The following is an 18804-nucleotide window of genomic DNA, read 5'->3' on the forward strand; positions in this document are numbered from 1 at the left end:
TATGCATAACTGACAACTGCACAAATTTACTGCATAATATTCGCAAGTGTGAAAGCAACATGCAATTCCTCAAATCAATAAACACAGGCTTCCCATACACACCCTTGGTCTTCTTGAGATGTGGGATGGCGAGCTGCATCATGTGGAAGATGCTGCGGAGATTCACATTCATTATCTCATCATAAACCGACAGTGGTGTGTTCTCCGTAGTGCCGTTCTTGAGAATGCCAGCACTGTTCACCTGCAACACACAGGGCACACAATGCAATGTTATACAATGCATAAAAGTGTTCAAAGTGGTCTCAGAGGTCACAGTGCTTCTCATTGTGAACACGTTCGACTCTGAATCGGCAGAATTCTAACCTCAAAACCAGTCACTCCACTGGGGGAGCATCTGGTGCAAACGGCCCTGCAACACCTTTCTGGGTTTTAATGAAATGGTCTAACTATCAGTGCATCATGCCTCACAAACAACATGACGCAAAAATTTTTTAAATCCATAAGGTAGGAGCAGAATTATAGGTATTTTTCACATGCTTCAAGTGCTTTCTCTCTCCTTTCGAGCTACTTAAGGAGGGGGCATGACAAGGCAGAAGATGCATCCCTTTGTCAGTGCACATCATGATCTTGAGCACTTTCTTTTCTCATTTTTCTTCGAATGCAAAATTAAGCTCCAGTGCGATCACGCACGTGGGGGCACACGGTGGCATCTCACAGCATTGTTGATGCTTGTTGGAGGGCAAATTGGTTTGGTAGCACTGTAACGAAAAACAGCCCCAGAAGACAGGGATGGAAGGGCACACTCGAGCGCCGACTTGCAGACAAGTTTTATTTGCTGCAGTGCATAAAATATGTAGCATACTCACGAAAATAAATAGCTGTTCAACAATCTCATGCAGGTCGTCCCCTCATGACAATCGGTTACTCGTGTAACTATACAAATCTAGGAACTGCCTTTTTTGTCTGGGTAAGTGCTGCTGACACATGCTTACATGTATGCTATCCTGTTAGACTGATCTGGAAAAAAATGTTTATGTAAAAGCTGATTTCATGTGCTCAATACATTTCGAAAGAGGCACAATGCATGATTCTGATGCTGATGCATGATTCACAATGCATGATCATTCCACAATGGTCCCTGCAATCAGGAAGCAAGAATATTTTTTTCACCCGAAGCAAATGTCACAGGATTTCACATTTCAAAGAGCACAAATAGAATCATTTAAAAGAATATAAGATATTCCCACGCATAGAAAGGCAAAGTAGTCACTCTAAGTGTCTCATAGTATCCTATCCTGATGATTTCAGAGGCATTCTAGAAAATATTGCACATCAGACACAGTGCGTTGTACAGTGATTAGATAAAGGCTGCTTGACAATAAATGTTTAGCATTAGTATTTCCATTCTATTGCATAAACTCTACAGGCTACATCTTGATTGGTATTCCTAAATGAGATGCATGCTACAGTTTTTGTATTATAAGATATGCACACATTGCATGACCGAACCCAATGGCACTGCCTGTAGCGATAGCACTTGACTAAGAGCACAATTTGTTCTCTTCCGAAAATTGAAAATATAGAAACACATCCTGTCAAGCTAAATTACAGCACAGAAGTTGCCATGATACCAGTTTTGATGTCCATTACCCGGAAATACGGTTCCTCCTGGGACTATTTTTATATAATTAGGTAAACAGTACAGTAAAAACTCGTTAATTCAAACTTGAAGGGGGCCACAAATTTGTTCAAATCAAGAAGCATTCAACTTAGCGGGTGTGTGCTAAAATGAATGAATATTGCACGACACTGCACGAGAAAAACCGAAAGAAGCCATCTCTGGACTCTATCGCGAACTAGGAGTTACAACAGGTTTGTGACAGGTAATTTCGTAAACTGGGTTGATGGTTGATACATGTGTTCTGATGCTTTTCAGGTTTGTCTAAGGAAAAGTTACAGTAAGGAGCCCGTTAGGTGGGTTGCCAAGAAGACATTTCTCGTTTTTATTTCTGCTGACCCCGGCTAGGCTGCCAGACCAACCAAGCACAAAGTATGCTGCACTTAACGGGGTGCCACCAACAGCCGCACATCGGCAATGTTTCTAAATATTAAGAAATGCAGTGCTAAGTCCTTTTGTCTTTGCAGCAGCATCGCTAAGGTGGCCACCAAGAAACTACGGCTTTTTACCGCTGTAGTGAGCACTCCTTCTTTTTGCTCTTGCGTCTTTTGCCACCGCTGGCACAGCTGGTCAAAATACGGAAGCATGCTCAGGCACCATACAGACAGACTCAAGTGCTGTCAAACACACAAACAATATGACATTTGCGTGGCCTTCTAAAGAACCACTGCATGACACTTGAAAACCAGTGATTCCTTAACACTGCTGAATTAGCACTGGTGCTGCCATATACTCCCAGTTGTACATTTTTACTGTTCCAAACATCATCAAAATATGTCCCTTTCATCTTTATGCATTACATTGTCATATTTATTGTTATTTTTTCACACCATTCATTTCATGACCTTTCCCACTGTGCCGCCCAAAACCACAGTGCCCTCAGCCACACGAGCAGAAGATTTAGACAGGCTCCTCTTTTGCCATGTTCCGAGAGGTTCGCACCTAAACCAACTTCACTAGCCATCTACGAAGCGCACTAGAAAGAAGGCGACTTTACATTGACTATATGGCGCTAATTTCGTTATATTTATGGGACTTTACTACATAATTCTACCACATACTGTTTCTAGAGAAGTTCCACACTGCTGTTTTCATGGCACTCAAATTTCGAGAAAAAGGAGGAGAATGAGAGTGAACCAGCCTAGCGTTCCAACCTTTGCATTACAAAATAGCAGCACAGACTCACAAGGATGTCGATCTTGCCAAAGTGTTTCAGTGTCTCGTTCACGATGGCAACGACGTCGTCTTCCTTGCAGACATCACCCACCACCACCAGGACCTGCAATTAGGACTAATGATGAAAATGGCACAGCCTTCATGCAGCCCACATGCTAGCAGTGTGCACGTTTCTTGCACAATACATGAAAAGCTAAAATGAACAAAATATAGCCACATAGGGTATTAGCCTTTTCTCTCCTGTAGACAAGTGTAGTTGTCACGAGATTTCTTTTTAGAAAATTTGTCAAAGACTATAATTGTCATCAACAAAAACCGCAAGTATACTACGACTATACCATACTTGCCTAGTTATGTTTCTTGTCACTATATGGCCACACGTACCCATATTAAACAATCTCGGTCTCAGCTAATGATTTATCACCATCTTTTATTGTTTTCAATGCAAAAAAAGCCGTCACTGAGCTACCCTTCTTTAAAACTATATTAGTAAAATAAAGAAACTTTACTAGACTAAAATAATGGCACTATTAGTTTACTGAAGAAAAAATAAAAGCTCCACAATGTGCAAAAAAAATTGTCAGTAAATCTGCTCAAGTTTCCTTCAATTTTCATGGTAGTGAGATGGTTAAACACAACTAGACACAAACAAATGGAGCATGAGAGGCCTTCAACCACCTGATACCATGGCCATTATTTTTATCCTGCTTCAACAGAACAATGCAATTTTAAGGATAGCTCTAACAGGAAGACAAAACATCAAACAAAATATAACGAAAATCAAATAGCCTCTTTAATAGATCATTTACATTTCATTCTAATATCGCCTCTTCAAGTAGAGGACACAACCGCATGCTTCTGTGTGTAATCAGAGATGGCAATTATTTCTACTGTACAGCATGCCAATAATATTATCCGAGATTTTATGTCCCAATACCATAATATATTTACGAAAAGCGCCATTGCAGAGGGCTCCAGAAATTGGGACCATCCGGTGCTCTTTATTGTGCACCAACATCGCACAGTGCACAGGCTTCTAGTTTTTAACTTCTATCAAAACGCGACCTTTACAACCGGAATCGAACCCCAACCCTCGTATCAGCAGCCGAGCACCGTAACCATTACACCACAGTGACAGATGCTCTACACACCATAACAGTCATGATTATGAGGCATACTTCAGTGGAGGACTACGGAATGATTTTCACCACATGGATTTCTCTAGCCTGAACCGAAAAGAGTTTCCACATTTTGTCACCATCGAAAGATGGCCACCATAACCAAGAACTGAACAGAGGTCCTTCAGCTGAGCAGCAAAGTTGCGATTCTGAGTGAGGTACCAAAAGCCACACAAACTAAAATTCTGACAAAATCTGTGAACTACAAATAACATGAAAAATAATTATTAAAGTATATTGTCCGAAACGGAACAGCACAAAAGACAAAGCACAAGAAAAAAGGGGTGCACAAAAATAGCGCTGCTGTTTCTGTCCCCTCTCTTTCTAGAGCTCCATCTTTTGTGCTGTTTTGTTTCCTAGATGCCATACTAACACCCCCAGGCATCCACTGAAGGTATATTGCATCATGTACCAGATTCCTTGTCATACTTTCTTTTTAATTCAACATGCCTTACAGGCCCATTAAAGGGCATTGAGTAAGGGGAGCATCAATAAGTACATTGCAAACCAATATAGACAAAAGATAAAAAGAACAAGGAAAAAAAAAACAAACAAGTGAGAAACAGCAAGATCAACAAAGTTATACAACAAAACAACGCAACTAAATCAGGTTATCACAAAAATATTCACGGTTGGAGATTGATACGATGTGACCTGGAAGACCATTTCTATGTTCTATGGCTTGAGGTAATGGTGATGAGTTAAATGCCAGTGTGTGACCATGAATGCGCATGAAACTACGTGCGTTGTGAATGCGTCAAAATGTGCGCAAAGGGACATGAAGTGACAAACAGTGGCATTTATTATTGTAGATGTAGGTATGAGAATTACACAAATCTTTCGCCATTAGGAGATCTGTCATGCCACGTTCTCCTCTCAACGTGTTGGTTAGGTTAGGTTAATTTGGTTTTTTATGGCGCAAAAGCAGCTAAGGCTATGCTGCGCCAGACACAAGACTTTCAGGAATGGACGCTAAAAAGATGAGAGTTTAAAGCTTATTTAACAGGTTACTTTCTTTCAGAAAGTTTAGCAAGTCAGGCAGAGGTACTAGAGGGTCATCTCCTAGGAACAAAGCAGGGTGTAAAGGTACGTGTTGTTTGTATAGCTTGCTGAAATGTTTTTGTCTCTGTGTTTCAATGGTAGGACATGTGATTAGGGTGTGCATAAGTGTTAACGCTTCTTGGCATTTTTCACACGTTGGTTGTTCTTCCTTTGCGAGTAAGAAGTTGTGTGTCAAGTGTGTGTGTCCAATGCGAAGTCGGCATAAAACAACTTCAATAAACCGTTGCTGGTGACGGCAGGTCTTCCATTCCCCGAGTGTGGGTTTCACCAGGTGGAGCTTATTGTTCGTGCAGGTGTCCCATTGCTTTTGCCATTTTGCTAGTAGGGCCAGGCGAATTGTTCTCGGGATATCTTTAAGGGGAATTTTCAGGAATGTATTGGTGTAATTTGCTGAGCATGATACCTTATAAAAGTGTTCTCCTAATAGGTTGGCCTGGTCTTCTAGTGTTGATTGTGTGTCTGGACTTGTAAGCAGTGGTATTGTGTAGGAGGAGTACTCTCCCTTGAACTTCCTCACCTGGTCCCAGATGTGTTTAGATGTGACTGAACTGTTAATTGATGACATGTATTTTTGCCATGAATCCTTTTCTGCCTGTCTTCGAATAAATCGGGCTCTGGCTTTTGCCTGTTTGAAGTTTATGAGGTTGGCGTAGGTGGGATATCTTCGTAGAATTCCCCAGGCCTTATTTTGTAGTTTTTTGGCACCAGTACACTCGTTTGTCCACCAAGGGTTGAATTTTTTGGGTACGATGCCGGATGATTGCAATATTGCTTTTTCTGCTGCTAAGATTAAAACTTTGACGAACTCTTCGTTTAGTTTCTCAACAGAAAGCTCCGATGAGAAAACTTCATCGAGCTTAGCGTTTTCTGTGAAAACTGGCCAGTTCGCGAGCTGTAGTTTCCACCGGCGTGGCCTGCTTGTTAGAGTTGGGTAGGATGGTATGAGTTTTATGATGCCGGGTTGATGATCACTGCCATAAGATGTGTTGACGACGTCCTATTTAAAATCATTAAAAATACACGATGAACACATGGCGAGATCTAAGCAACTAAAAGTGCGCGAGGTTGGTGAAAAGTAGGTAAAAGCACCGGAATTAAGAAGGCAGATGTCATTTGTTAAAATGAAATCTTCCACGGCTTGCCCTCTTGCGTCAGTTTTGTCGCTACCCCAAAGGGTTGAATGAGCATTGAAATCCCCAACTAAGATAAATGGTTTTGGCAACTGTTCCACTAGATTTTCTAGGTTTTTGGTGGTGAAAAGGGTGTGAGGTGGGATATACAGTGAGCAGATGGTGATGGTTTTGTATGATAGGATGGTGACGGCTACGGCCTCGAAAGATGTGTTTATTTGGACATCTCGCGTAGGAGTGCTGCCCTGCACCACTATGGCTACTCCTCCTGAAAGACGGTTGCAATGTCCGCGGTCCTTTCGGGCAACTTTGAAGCCTTTTAGGAAGTGGCTGTGTTTCGCACCAAGATTTGTCTCTTGGAGGCAAAAGGCTACTGGTGAGAATTTGTTAATGATGTCCTTTATGTCACCTAAGTTATGAATTAAGCCACTACAGTTCCAATGTACAATAAAAGCCATGGCAGAATAAAGTTAAGTAAATATACTTGTGGGGATTGATCGGTATAAAAGATGATAGGTGACAATACTAAGAAATAGAAATAGAAAGAAATATGATAACCATTACGGTTATCGCTTACTTATTGTGGTTACTGGGACTTTGTCTTTGTCTTGTTTGGTACGCTCGAGAGAGCGCTTTTCCTTCGGTGTCGACGACACCAGAGTTTTGTGGTCGATCTCCATTGCCTTGTCTGAGGCGCTGGAAGATCGAGAGTGAGGCGCTGAGAAACGGATCTCAGGCCTTGGCGCTCTATTGAGTTTAGGGCCCAGGGAGACCGGAGTCTGCGGGCCCTTTGATGTGCATGGAGCAGCTGGCGCTGCTTCTTTTACGGGGGCGGTTTGAGTCACCATACAACCACTGGGTGTGGTAGCGGTCGACTCCTGAGGCCTTTGTGATGCTGCCCCCGACTTCGTCACATCGGCGTAACTTCTGTGGAAAAGGTATGATAGCCGTGTTCGCGCTTCGCTGAATGATATTTTTTTCTTTGACGGTCAGAGCGATCACTTCTTTTTCTTTTTTCCAACATGGGCATGACCGGGAATACGCTGGGTGTTCCCCGTCACAGTTAACACAGTGGGGTGAGGATGAGCAATTTTCTGATTTGTGGTCGTTTGCACTGCATTTTGCGCATGTTTCTTTGCCTCTGCAGGAGTGCGAGGCGTGTCCGAATCTCTGACATTTGAAGCAGCGTCTGGGGTTGGGAATGTAAGGTCTGACATTTATTTTTAAGTACCCAGCCTTAAGAGAGGTGGGCATTTCACATGTTCCAAAGGTTAGTATTACATGTTTGGTGGGCACTTCCTGATTATTGCGACGGATTACTATTCTTTGGACTTTTATGACGTTTTGGTCTTGGAATCCTTCGAGGAGCTCTTCGTCACTAAGGCCTAAGAAGTCTTCCTCAGAGATTACTCCCCTGCTGGTATTTAGAGAGCGATGGACCGAAACGGTGACAGCTGTTTCTCCAATGCTGGTTAGTTGGGATAGCTTAGGCACTTGGTCTTTTTCGGTTAGCTCCAAAAGGAGGTCACCGCTTGACATTTTGGATGCTTTGTATGTGGGTCCTATTTTTTCTTTAGGCACTTGGCCACCAAAAATGGGGATAATTTTCTTAGAGGTGTGCTGTCACTGTGGATAATGTGGTACTTCGCGAAAGTAAATTTGGTTTCTTTCGAGACGTGATAACTTGCTTCGGTGCGGCCTCTTTTGCGAGACCGATCAAGGTCGGCGGATGCTTGTAAAGCCATACAAGTATGAATGTGTTCGGTAACAGCGGCGACCACCCACCACGGAGCCCAACAAGGGGACGCGGTTGGACTTGTTGAAACAAGCCCTCCCGACGCCAGCCGTACGCTGTCACTATAACCCAATGTAATTATCCAAGGTGGGATACCTACACAAGGTTAACCCTTGCCGCCATGAATATCGGAAGTAAACGGAAGAGAGTAGAAGACAGGACAGATAAATAGTAAGAGATAAAGACGAAGAATAAGGGAGAGAGAGATAGGAAAAGGCGACTGCCGATTTCCCCTGGGTGGGTCAGCCCAGGGGTGCCGTCTACGTGAAGCCGGGGCCAAAGGGGTGTGTTGCCTCTGCCGGGGGGCCTTAACGGTCCAATCACCCAGCGTCGGCTCAACCCCCAGGATCCCCTTTTCCCCGGACACGGCAAAGCCACGCACGGCTAGGCGTGGGAGGGAGTAGAAACTCCCCCGTTAGCTCGGGTCCGTGGCGTCGCTACACACCAAACGCTCAACGTGTTGGGTAGCAAAGCACGCAGTCTAACTTTCTCTGCTTTTCATCCCACTTGTTTGAGGAGAAAACATGGACTTTCTTAAACAGGCAAGATTAGGCCAGCCAGAGCTTCGAAGGTGAACTTGGAGTGAAGAATTCAAACAAAGGCACAAGGCCGATGCAACGTTGTGGACGATTTTCCTCGGCTGGTTTGTCCAATCCAAACTAGATGACGCCACTAAACCGTGAGGGTCCCGTTACCACGTGTCAACACACGAGAGTAAAAGCGAGCAGGTGGCAGTGCCAAGAAAGTCGACATGGTGGCATCTGTAGATGCAGTTTCCTTCCACCTCAAACTTATAACGACGTTGTTCTGCGCTGTCCCCCTTCTAAGTTCGCAACCAACCCATTTAGTATTTGCTTTCCATTAATGTCTTCCAGCTTTGAGAGCAATCTACTCATCGGTATTTTTTCGTGTTTTCAAGATTCCTTCTGAAATTGTTGCAGATAAGGCTTAGCAGGTATGGCTAAATAAACACCACTAATCTCAGCAATGAAGGCAGAATATACTTGATGCTTTGTCCCCGGGGTGAGATCATTCTAGTGACAGCTGATTTCACCATTTATTTATTGCTGTCAAGGCAGTAGGTGAGTAGCAAACGCGAGTTCAAATCAAAGTGGGTGGTCTCGTCTACATGAATGCTGACATGTTGGCTTCTATACCCTTATACTCGCTATGAATGGCCGTGGCTGCTTCGCTGGCTCAATGCGTTGGCTGGGGCAACTGGCTGTGAGAAGGCCAGTTATGGTCATGAGATAAAACATGATAACGCTCGTGCGCCAGTACGGGAAATCGTCAATAGCTGTCCTAATTTCCGATTCTGTGTTGCGCTGTTATGAGGAAAGGGGGGCAGTACTTATACTAGTAGATGCCCCGCAAAGCTTTTGGCATATTATGCCATTTCAAAAAGTTGTGAAATGAAAATGAAGCTGCCCGGTTGTAATCTTCCCTGCTTCAATAACAATTAGACATGCTGATTCCAATATATTTTGGTGCAATATTCAGTTTATCATTATTGATGCTCATTTTAAATCGGTTTTTTCGACTACTATATGACCATGAGGCCTACTGGCTGCCATGGGCACTAACATGCGACGTCAGTGAAAGGTCGTGGTAAGAGAAATAAACTGAGCATTAGCTTTTTTTTTTTTTGCTCTAAAATTAGATTATTTATAGAGTCCCAGTGAAATAATAACACAGGAATTTAACTGCTCTGAGCTCTCTATACTCTGAAAGTACAGCCAGTAATCTGCTCAGTTCTGCTTTCAAGTACATCCAGGCTTCGTCACATGTTGACTTCACTCGCTCGGCTCAGCGTCCCAGTGTTTTTCATACTGCTTTTGTTACGTAGCCTTCTACAACGTGTTTTGGGTGGCTTAGTCCTCACTATGCATATCGTGTGTGTGGTCAGACAGTGCGACACAACTTGTCAAACTAGAAAAATTGAGGTGGTATGATGCTGTAAACCTCGGTCAACTAAGACTCAGCAAACATCGCTACGCCGCCACGTTTCATTAATAACAGAGACTTTTCACTGGCTGACTAAAAGTGACATTACCAGTACAGTTGACGGAAATGTGAGCAGAAAATCAAAAGTGTACGTTTATAGCTGCTGTATTAAAGGGGTATGGTGTGATAAACAGGTTATTTCAGTTTCAGCGATGTATCTCCGGAACTGTGCCATATTTTGCCCTAAAATTTTGCGTGCTTAATAAAAATTGATATGTGGGGTTTTGCGTCCCAAAATCGCCATATGATTATGAGAGACACCGTAGTGAAAGGCTCCGGAAAATTCGACCACCTGGGGTTCTTTAACGTCCACCCAAGTCAGACCACACGGGCCTACAACATTTCCGCCTTCACCAAAAATGCAGCCGCCGCAGCACAGATTCGATCCCGCCACCTGGTTGTGCTTAATAAGAAAGCTAATGGCCTTCGGTCAATTAAATTATGACCCTATCACTTTTTTACTTGCTTCTGGTGGAGTGCCAAAATTCGAACCAGTGAAAAATTTCATTGTACCTTTCCTGAAAAAAACCGCGAACAAACAGTACGGCCGTGATATTTGGCATGCTTATTTAACATGATAGTGGTATTCATCCGAACCTACAACAAACAACAAGCTCTCATATTTGTCTCAGTAACAAAAATATTGTGAACCTAAGCTATTCTTCAAAGTTTTAGGTTCAGATTGTATAATCTTACAAAATTTGAGCGCAAGTAGTTGAATAGTTTGTCAGGAAAGATACATCAAGTTAAAAAACTGATCATTAGAAAAATTCACTTTTATGCTTAGGAATGCCTGTGAAACTTGGTCACAATATGTAGCCATGATTCCGCTAAAAAGATATTTTTGTAGGGAAATTTGCAACCAAAAGCATGAAAATGGTAGGAAGGGAATATATTCAGTCGATCATGCCATAATTATTGTTTAAAAGATGCACACACACAGAAAGGAAAGATACATCAAGTTAAAAAACTGATCATTAGAAAAATTCACTTTTATGCTTAGGAATGCCTGTGAAACTTGGTCACAATATGTAGCCATGATTCCGCTAAAAAGATATTTTTGTAGGGAAATTTGCAACCAAAAGCATGAAAATGGTAGGAAGGGAATATATTCAGTCGATCATGCCATAATTATTGTTTAAAAGATGCACACACACAGAAAGAATGATGGTGAAGATGTCGCATATCTGTTGGGAGACGCGATCTCTGGCACCATTTTTAAAGGCCTTGCAGCACTCCAACGCACTTGCCAATGCATGATTTTGCTTGTAAAACTGTGCATTATTGTTTAGTGATGAAATCAAAAAATCACTTTTTTGGTCGATCTACTTACCCATACCTCTAAATGAACTCGAACCACGGCATTAGAAGTGACCGAGATGATGAAGTAAGTCGAGGTATAGTACTGAATGGAGAGCCAGTATGCTGAATGGACACGTAGCTTATGTATACACACATAAATACACAAAACTGAGCTAACACTGTCTAATACACCTTTCACATTTTCCCGTGCTGCCCTCATCTGTTTTGGCAAGGTTTTACGAAAGCCTCAGTGATGAAGAGATGCTTCACAACTTTACCGCTAGCGGTGGTGGCACATGGGCTATACCATCATGAAAAAGCATAGATTGTTGTTTGAAAATACTTGGGATTGGAACGACGCTTCTACTGATTGTAAGTGAGGTTTTGCTTATTGTCCCAAGTGTGCTGCACTGAAAATGAACTACACCTACTCAGCCTAGAAAGCTCCTCTTTGCATCTACCTTAACCAGGCCAGTGAAATTGTAGACACAAACACTAAAATGCACATGGTGTAAAGTCAAACCCCTTTATAAGAAAGACTGACACAAGAGACAAATGGGTATAAGAGACACCACTGCGCCTACAGTAAATTATGGGCTGATAAGAAAATTCATAGGTGGCACCCTGCTTATAAGCGAGACCTCATATAAAACACAGGAATTTCCGCCCGATACATGTCTCTTATAATGGTATTTAACTATATATTCCACAAAAATATTGGACATTCATATATACGAACGCGTACAGTTACATGCTCTATTAAAATTCTCTCTACAATTGAAGAGATATTACAAAGGGGCTGACTTATACCATAAGAGTTTTGGTGATTGATGACAAATACCACCGTCACAGTTGAACTGATATTTATAAAATGCACCAGAAGATAAACATATTACAATATTGTGACAAAATACCAGCCATGCATGGCAAGTCTCAGGTGGGCATTGGCAACCGGCCCGCTATCTGAGAAACCAGCCGGGCAACTCTTAAACTGGACAGGTGGCAACCCTATCTATGTTTAGTTTAGTTTAGCCGGCCAACTCTTAAACTGGACAGGTGGCAACCCTATCTATGTTTAGTTTAGTTTATTGAACGTAATTGAGTGGATAGTTACATATAGGCAGAGGTATACAAAAAGAGGTCCCTTAGTGTAAACACTGCAATAAGACCTCTTGTTATAAAACACACAAAGAAAAAATAAAAACAGGAGCAGGATTGCGTAAAAGAAGTGTGAGGGTACAAAATAATAAAAGAGGCATTATGGTGTGCGAGAGTATTTGACATTGAAGTACACAGAAAAGACAATTAAAAAAGTGATGCTAATACAGTGCAAACAAAGCAATCGCTAGGAATAAACACTAACAAATATTTCAGAAGAAAATGAAATTAATAGAAATAAAAAAACATGAAAGTATATGACAAAAAAAAAAAAAGGCAACGACAGTAACTACACATAAGTCAGAAGTTTAAAGAAGGATTCAGGTAAAGGCAAATTGAATGTTTAAGGACATTTAATGAGGGAGAGGTTTTAGTCTCTAAAGGCAGAGTGTTCCATACTTTGATAGCGGAGAAGCTCACTGTTCTTATTCCGTAATTTGTGCGCGCCTTGGGCAATAAGATATTGTTTTGAAAGGAGAAACGTGTCTTACTTGAGGAAGTGGTCATTTTATTGCCTTCAATAGATAAAATATCTGGATTATGTACAAGGCGGTAGGCAATTACAGCTAAGTTAGAGACGATCATATTTGCAATAGGAAGAATACTTAGTGAAGAAAATAGTGGAGCTGAATGGGCATGATAATCACTGTGCGTTATTATGCAGAGAGCCTGTTTTTGAATATGTGCTAATGGGCTTACATAAGTTCTATACGCGAGTCCACAAGATTCAATACAGTAGTTTAAGTGACTATGAAGGAAGGCAAAATAGAGAGCAGATAGTGTAGGAAGTGCAAAAAATTGGCGGGCTTTGAGCAGAACACGAATCCCATAGGCGGTATTTATTTTCATTAACTCAATATGATGGTTGAAGTTCAAAAAACAATCAAGTTCTACACCGAGGAACGTGCACTTTTCAGAAGGAAATATTTCATGCTTATTAACATACACCGGGAGTGCGTTATCTCGCTTTTTTGACCTAGAACTGAAAATGACAAATTTTGTCTTATAGGGATTAATAACAAGCTTCTTGTTAGGCACCAATTAATGACATTCTGAAGATCACTGTTAAGCTGGGAGGTTAGGGCAGGAATGGAGTAGTAAGCACTAAATTTGGTGGTGTCGTCTGCAAAAAGCAAGGATTCTGTGTGAGGGAATAAACAGTCTGTCAGGTTATTTATGTAAACGAGAAACAGAAGAGGACCTAATAGTGATCCTTGTGGGACCCCTATATTGGTAGTTTTGGAGCCTGAGAGTACGCCTGAAATGTATACAACTTGTGTACGATTCAGTAAGTCACTAGATATACCATAAGAAGAGAGCTTGTTTAAAAGAATAGCATAATCGATAGAATCAAAGGCTTGACTGAAGTCAAGGAAGAATGATCCAAGGAATTTTGTATCACCAATTGTTTTTCTGATATTTTCAGTAAGAGCAACTAGTGTTGGATGGGTGGAAAGCCCTTGACGAAACCCAAATTGATGGGGCGACAAGAGCTGTAATTTTTCGAGGTATTTTGTAAGGCAGACGAAACATACTTTTTCAGCAACCTTACTGAAAAAAGGAATAATAGCGATGGGCCTAAAATAGTTTATGAGTGACTTATCACCTTTCTTGTGAACAGGCACTCTTTTGCTTTTTTTTTTTAATTCAGAAAGAAAGATAGAGTGCTTAAAGATTAAGTTAACGATATGGGCGAAAATAGGGGCGATGACATCAACAATGTCCTTCATGCATCTGGCAGATATGTTGTCAAGTCCAGTGCTAGTTGTTTCCAAACTTAACTTAAAATAGGTTTTTCCAACCTGCCCGGACTTGAGCTGGGCAGGTTGGAAAAAGATAGATTGCAATGGACGCTGTTTGTCGTTGAGACATGATTGGCTGGATTTAGCGCTGATACTGGAAAAGTACAGACTGAAAGCATTAGCAATGGCATCGGAAGTTTGAAAGGTCTTTTCGTCATGACATATTTCATGACATTTTGACAAACAGTGGATAGTAAGAGAAAACAGGGTTGACTATGCCTGACATTGCTAGAAGATATTTTTGAGCTTCTCATCATCCAGTCACCAAGGTTCATATTTGGAGAAAGCTAAATAGATTACGCCACCTCCCTCTAAAGGAAACCATGTGTAGATGCGAAGCAGTGGGCACTAATGCTTACACTGACGGCAACATTGACGCTGGCGCTCATCGCGGCGTCGCGCAAAAGAGGAACCTGGGGAGGTACAAAGCACACAGTGATAGACAGGTGTTTCCCACTGGAACATGTCAATGGCTGCTAATGGACAGTGAGATACAGAAGACTCTGATTGGACACAGAGACCCACAGTCCACTTTTAGCTAACAAGCATGCTGTGAACTTTTATTGTTCAACAATGCACAGGAGAAATCTCCCACCGGCCCTACCTTGGAGGTCAAGATCCAGTGTTTACATATTCGGGGTGGCCAGTGAATGGCTGTGCAGTGCAAGCAGTCGGTTTTTTCAATTAAGAAACTCGCTAGCAGATGCTGCCTGCGTCGGCGTTGTGAGGCGAGAGGGGGAGCATAGGAGAGGAGTGGAGACACACATGTGCGATGGGGGTGTTAATGCTGCTGGGAGGGATGCCTAGAGGAGAGAGAAGGGGGAGTGAGTGCAAGCAGGCGGTAGGAGAGAAGTGGAGAGAGTAATGTGCAGCTGCTAGAGAGAGAGAAGGAGGTGAATTGCGCATGCGAAGTGTGAGTGCAGACGCCACCGACGCCGCAGGACATAGCCCCAAGTAGGAGATGCTTCGCTTCTAAAAAACCATGACATGGGAAAATGAAGGGGACAGGACAATACGCTTTCTTAAAATATGAATTCGCACCAACTAACCAAACTGCCTCTGCTAGTGCTGTGACTATCATCATTAGTGGGGCCTTCAGTCTTTACAGTGGCCCCAACAAAAACGCACCTTGTCCTTTGGGACACCCTTGTCGTGGCACAGGTGGGCAACTTGGTCCAGGGCATCTTTCCGGCGGCCGTTGAGTGCAAGCCAGCTGCCCAGAGATGCAAAGTGCACCGCAGTCGCCTGCCCGATGCCCGATGAGGCCCCTGCGGGACAGTTAACGTGTGCAGTGTCGATTTTCACATAACACGGACAAGCGGAATTCCAGAGGTTCACGATGCCATGTGTTCCGACATCTCGCAGAATGTCATTTGGCTATCATTATCTCAATCATAAAATTATGTACGGCAAAGGCAAGGAGACCCGATATTCTGTACAAGGGTCAAAAACAGAAAAGTAGAATGCACAGGCGGAGAGTTTTCCTTTTGCCGGAGGGGGCAAAAATCCGACTTGCTATTACACATTTCTCTTTCTCTCTCTTCTCTATCTATCCACATAAATGCATATTGCTGCTTGTTTCTGGCATATGACGAACTAAACAATAGATTCTGTGCACTTTTAGAGCTCCATCACACACACACACACACACACACACACACACACACACACACACACACACACACACACACACACACACACATGCACGCACGCGCACACACACACACACACACACAGTAAAAACTCGATAATTCAAACTCGATTTATTCAAACTTGCAGTTATTTTGAGCTGCTGCCCTGGTCTCTGCGCGACTCCGTGTGTTTCTATGAGGAAAAACTCCGGATAATCTGAATGCGAGTGCTCAATTCGAACTGAGAGCCCTCAGTTTTTATTGCTCCTTGCAGAAGTCAATCTAGAGTGATGACAATGTCTGGCAAAACAAAACGAAACCAAATTTACTAGAGATTCAAGACAACAATACAGCAGCCTTTCTCCACAGATAACAATTTGGACGCTGCCCTGGAGCTATTGAACACGCTGCAAATAATACTCATGGAGTTGCCTAGGAAGAAATGCAAGTCAATGAAAATTACTGATTACTTTTATTTTGGTTGCATTAACTCTGTCATGTAAATAAACATGTTTCGAAGCATAAATAGTATTATATACAAGTTTGACATTAAGGCTCGCAGCTCACATAAATGCATATTGCTGCTTGTTTCTGGCATATGACGAACTTAACGATAGATTCTGTGCACTTTTAGAGCTCCATCAACCTAATTTATAAAATCACCTGACACAAACGTGTAGTAGTGCCTTGTTTTTGATAACGAGTCAAGAGATGGCTTCTTTAGGTATAGCTTTAGCGTGATGTCTCTTTATTCCAGTGCCCACCCACAATTTGAAATTACACTTACCTAGAAGAGTTTGGTAGTCCCCTACAAGATCAATAGATTCTGTGCACTTTTAGAGCTCCATCAACCTAATTTATAAAATCCCCTGTCACAAACGTGTAGTAGTGCCTGGTTTTCGATAACGAGTCCAGAGATGGCTTCCTTGGGTATAGTTTTAGCGTGATGTCTGTTTATTCCAGTGCCCACCCACAATTTGAAATTACACTTACTTAGAAGAGTTTGGTAGTCCCCTACAAGATTGAATTAACAAGCTTTTACAAAGATTTATATTTATATATATATATATTGTAGGAAACAATGCGGGACGACGACGGAGCAGCCAGGAAGGCAAGCCACAGCATTGGTGATATACACGCGCAACCCGAGCTCGCGTTTGCTTGGATTTTGGCCTGCTGACGTTCCTCGGCCTCCCAGTATGTCTGTACGTGAATAAATCACGTGACATTTGGTGAAGATTGTGGTGGTGCCAAAACTTCCTGTAAAGTTGTCTGTGCCTCATGGCACACGTGTCTCGCACACACGCCGCATTCAGGGGTGACAGCTATTGAGCAGTAAGTGGTGCTGTGCTCGTGAGCATTTATCACCACCATCATCATCATGGTTAGAACGGTAGTGCCGGCATTGACACCTGGCGGGAAGCCTGGCTGGGGGCGCTTGAGAAATGAGAGGTCCTCTTTGGTGTGTGGCGGGTGGAGCGAACGATTGTCTTTCGCGGTGGGCCCGTGAGGACGACACCAAGGGTCGTCGCTCGCGGGCCCTCGCGATGAGTCATGCGTTGGCGCCGCCGCCTTGTGTTTGTCATGTTATTAAGTGTTGTGTAATATTGTGTAAGGTTGTTTAGCATGATCACAATTGATGTGTATTATAATTCAGCTGATGATATCGTTGATCTAAAAGCAGTTAAATAAATGTCTGTTGTTTTGTTCATACCGACCGTGTCTACTGTGTCCGTTGACTCCAAGAGCATAGTGCTCTTAACCTCGAGACCCCACACTGGCAATGTGGGGCTCTTGAAGCATCGGAAAACAGTTTTCGTGGTTTGGAACAGCTATTTTTTTCTTTAGCTGGGGTAGAGTAGACTAAGGGGGACCTTCATTGCTAGCATCGGCGATGTGCTTTGTTGAGAGTGAGGAGATTGGTTATTGTGACATGTTTAAACTTGTCGGCACAATGAGTTTTCTTTTTGCTCGCAAGTTTCTTTTAGCTGTTAGTGGTGGTTTTAAAGAACTTTGTTCAGTTGGGATGAGAGCCATGCAGTCTGCATCTTGGGTGAGCAGAGCTTAGAGCATATAGATTGTCGGCCAAGACCGAAGTGAGTGAGCACAGAAGCCTCGTGGATAGTCTGTTTTTCTGGGAATAGCTTCTTCTATCTCTTTTGGACTCGGGGAATAGGACATCATTGCTGTCTTGTCTTGGGGCTTGGCGCCGGGCCGTCGTGACACCATCCGAGATGATGTGCGCCGATTGCTCGGTAAGCTGTTGTGTGCAGCGAGCAAGTAGGCACCTTACAGAGTGGATGTCTCCTCTTCTGCGCTGGGCTAAATACTAGGTGGATGCCGGTTGTTGTCAAGTGACTCAGTAGGCCTAAGGTTCTGCGCAGCCACCTGTCACATGTGGCACAACTAGGAAGATCGTGGCATTGAGGTGTTGTACTCTGCTTCCCTTATTTTTTTTATCATGAGATGCACGAGTTAGAAAAAGCGATCTTTGCTTTATTTTCGCTGGGAATCTTGGCCGCTGCCGATGTATTTGCTAGCAGTACTGACCATCGTACCAGGTGGGTGAGAAGCACGAAGGACCCTTTCCTATGCCCTACTGCATTGTTCCATCGAGTTTTTTGATTGTGCACAGTGGGAGTGATGGAACCCGCGACTGGCTGTATTCTGGAGATTTGTCTTCACCGTTGGCCAGGAATGTGGTCATGAAATCGGGCGATGGACATGCCTGAGACCTGCGCAACTGCCTGCAGTCCGGCGCCCTCGTGAGTGCTGGTCGCAACCAGAAGACGTGTTGGCGCGAGTGACAGTTCCTCGCGCCGACGACAACATTGCCATTGTGGGTCCAACCAGTACTGAGGTGAGGTCGCCAAGCCGGATAGTGTAGC

General features: G+C 43.0%; 1 protein-coding gene and 1 long non-coding RNA gene across 2 annotated transcripts in view; one reads left to right on the forward strand and one right to left on the reverse strand.

Moving 5' to 3' along the window:
- The window catches only part of LOC119169134 (3-oxoacyl-[acyl-carrier-protein] reductase FabG), an 88245-nt gene that overhangs the window by 36459 nt on the left and 32982 nt on the right, over positions 1-18804 (reverse strand). The window contains exons 2-4 of the mRNA XM_037420238.2: positions 15414-15553; positions 2865-2957; positions 103-241 (exon numbers count right to left, since the gene is read on the reverse strand). Coding sequence (XP_037276135.2) covers positions 103-241; positions 2865-2957; positions 15414-15553 — 372 coding nt within the window. The remainder of the gene's footprint in view (positions 1-102; positions 242-2864; positions 2958-15413; positions 15554-18804) is intronic.
- On the forward strand, positions 798-17153 carry LOC142804175 (uncharacterized). Its single transcript, XR_012894493.1, has 2 exons — positions 798-967; positions 16992-17153. It is a non-coding gene; the product is annotated as an uncharacterized LOC142804175 (long non-coding RNA).

Source organism: Rhipicephalus microplus, chromosome 3, assembly GCF_043290135.1.
Source record: "Rhipicephalus microplus isolate Deutch F79 chromosome 3, USDA_Rmic, whole genome shotgun sequence".
Classification (NCBI taxonomy): domain Eukaryota; kingdom Metazoa; phylum Arthropoda; class Arachnida; order Ixodida; family Ixodidae; genus Rhipicephalus; species Rhipicephalus microplus.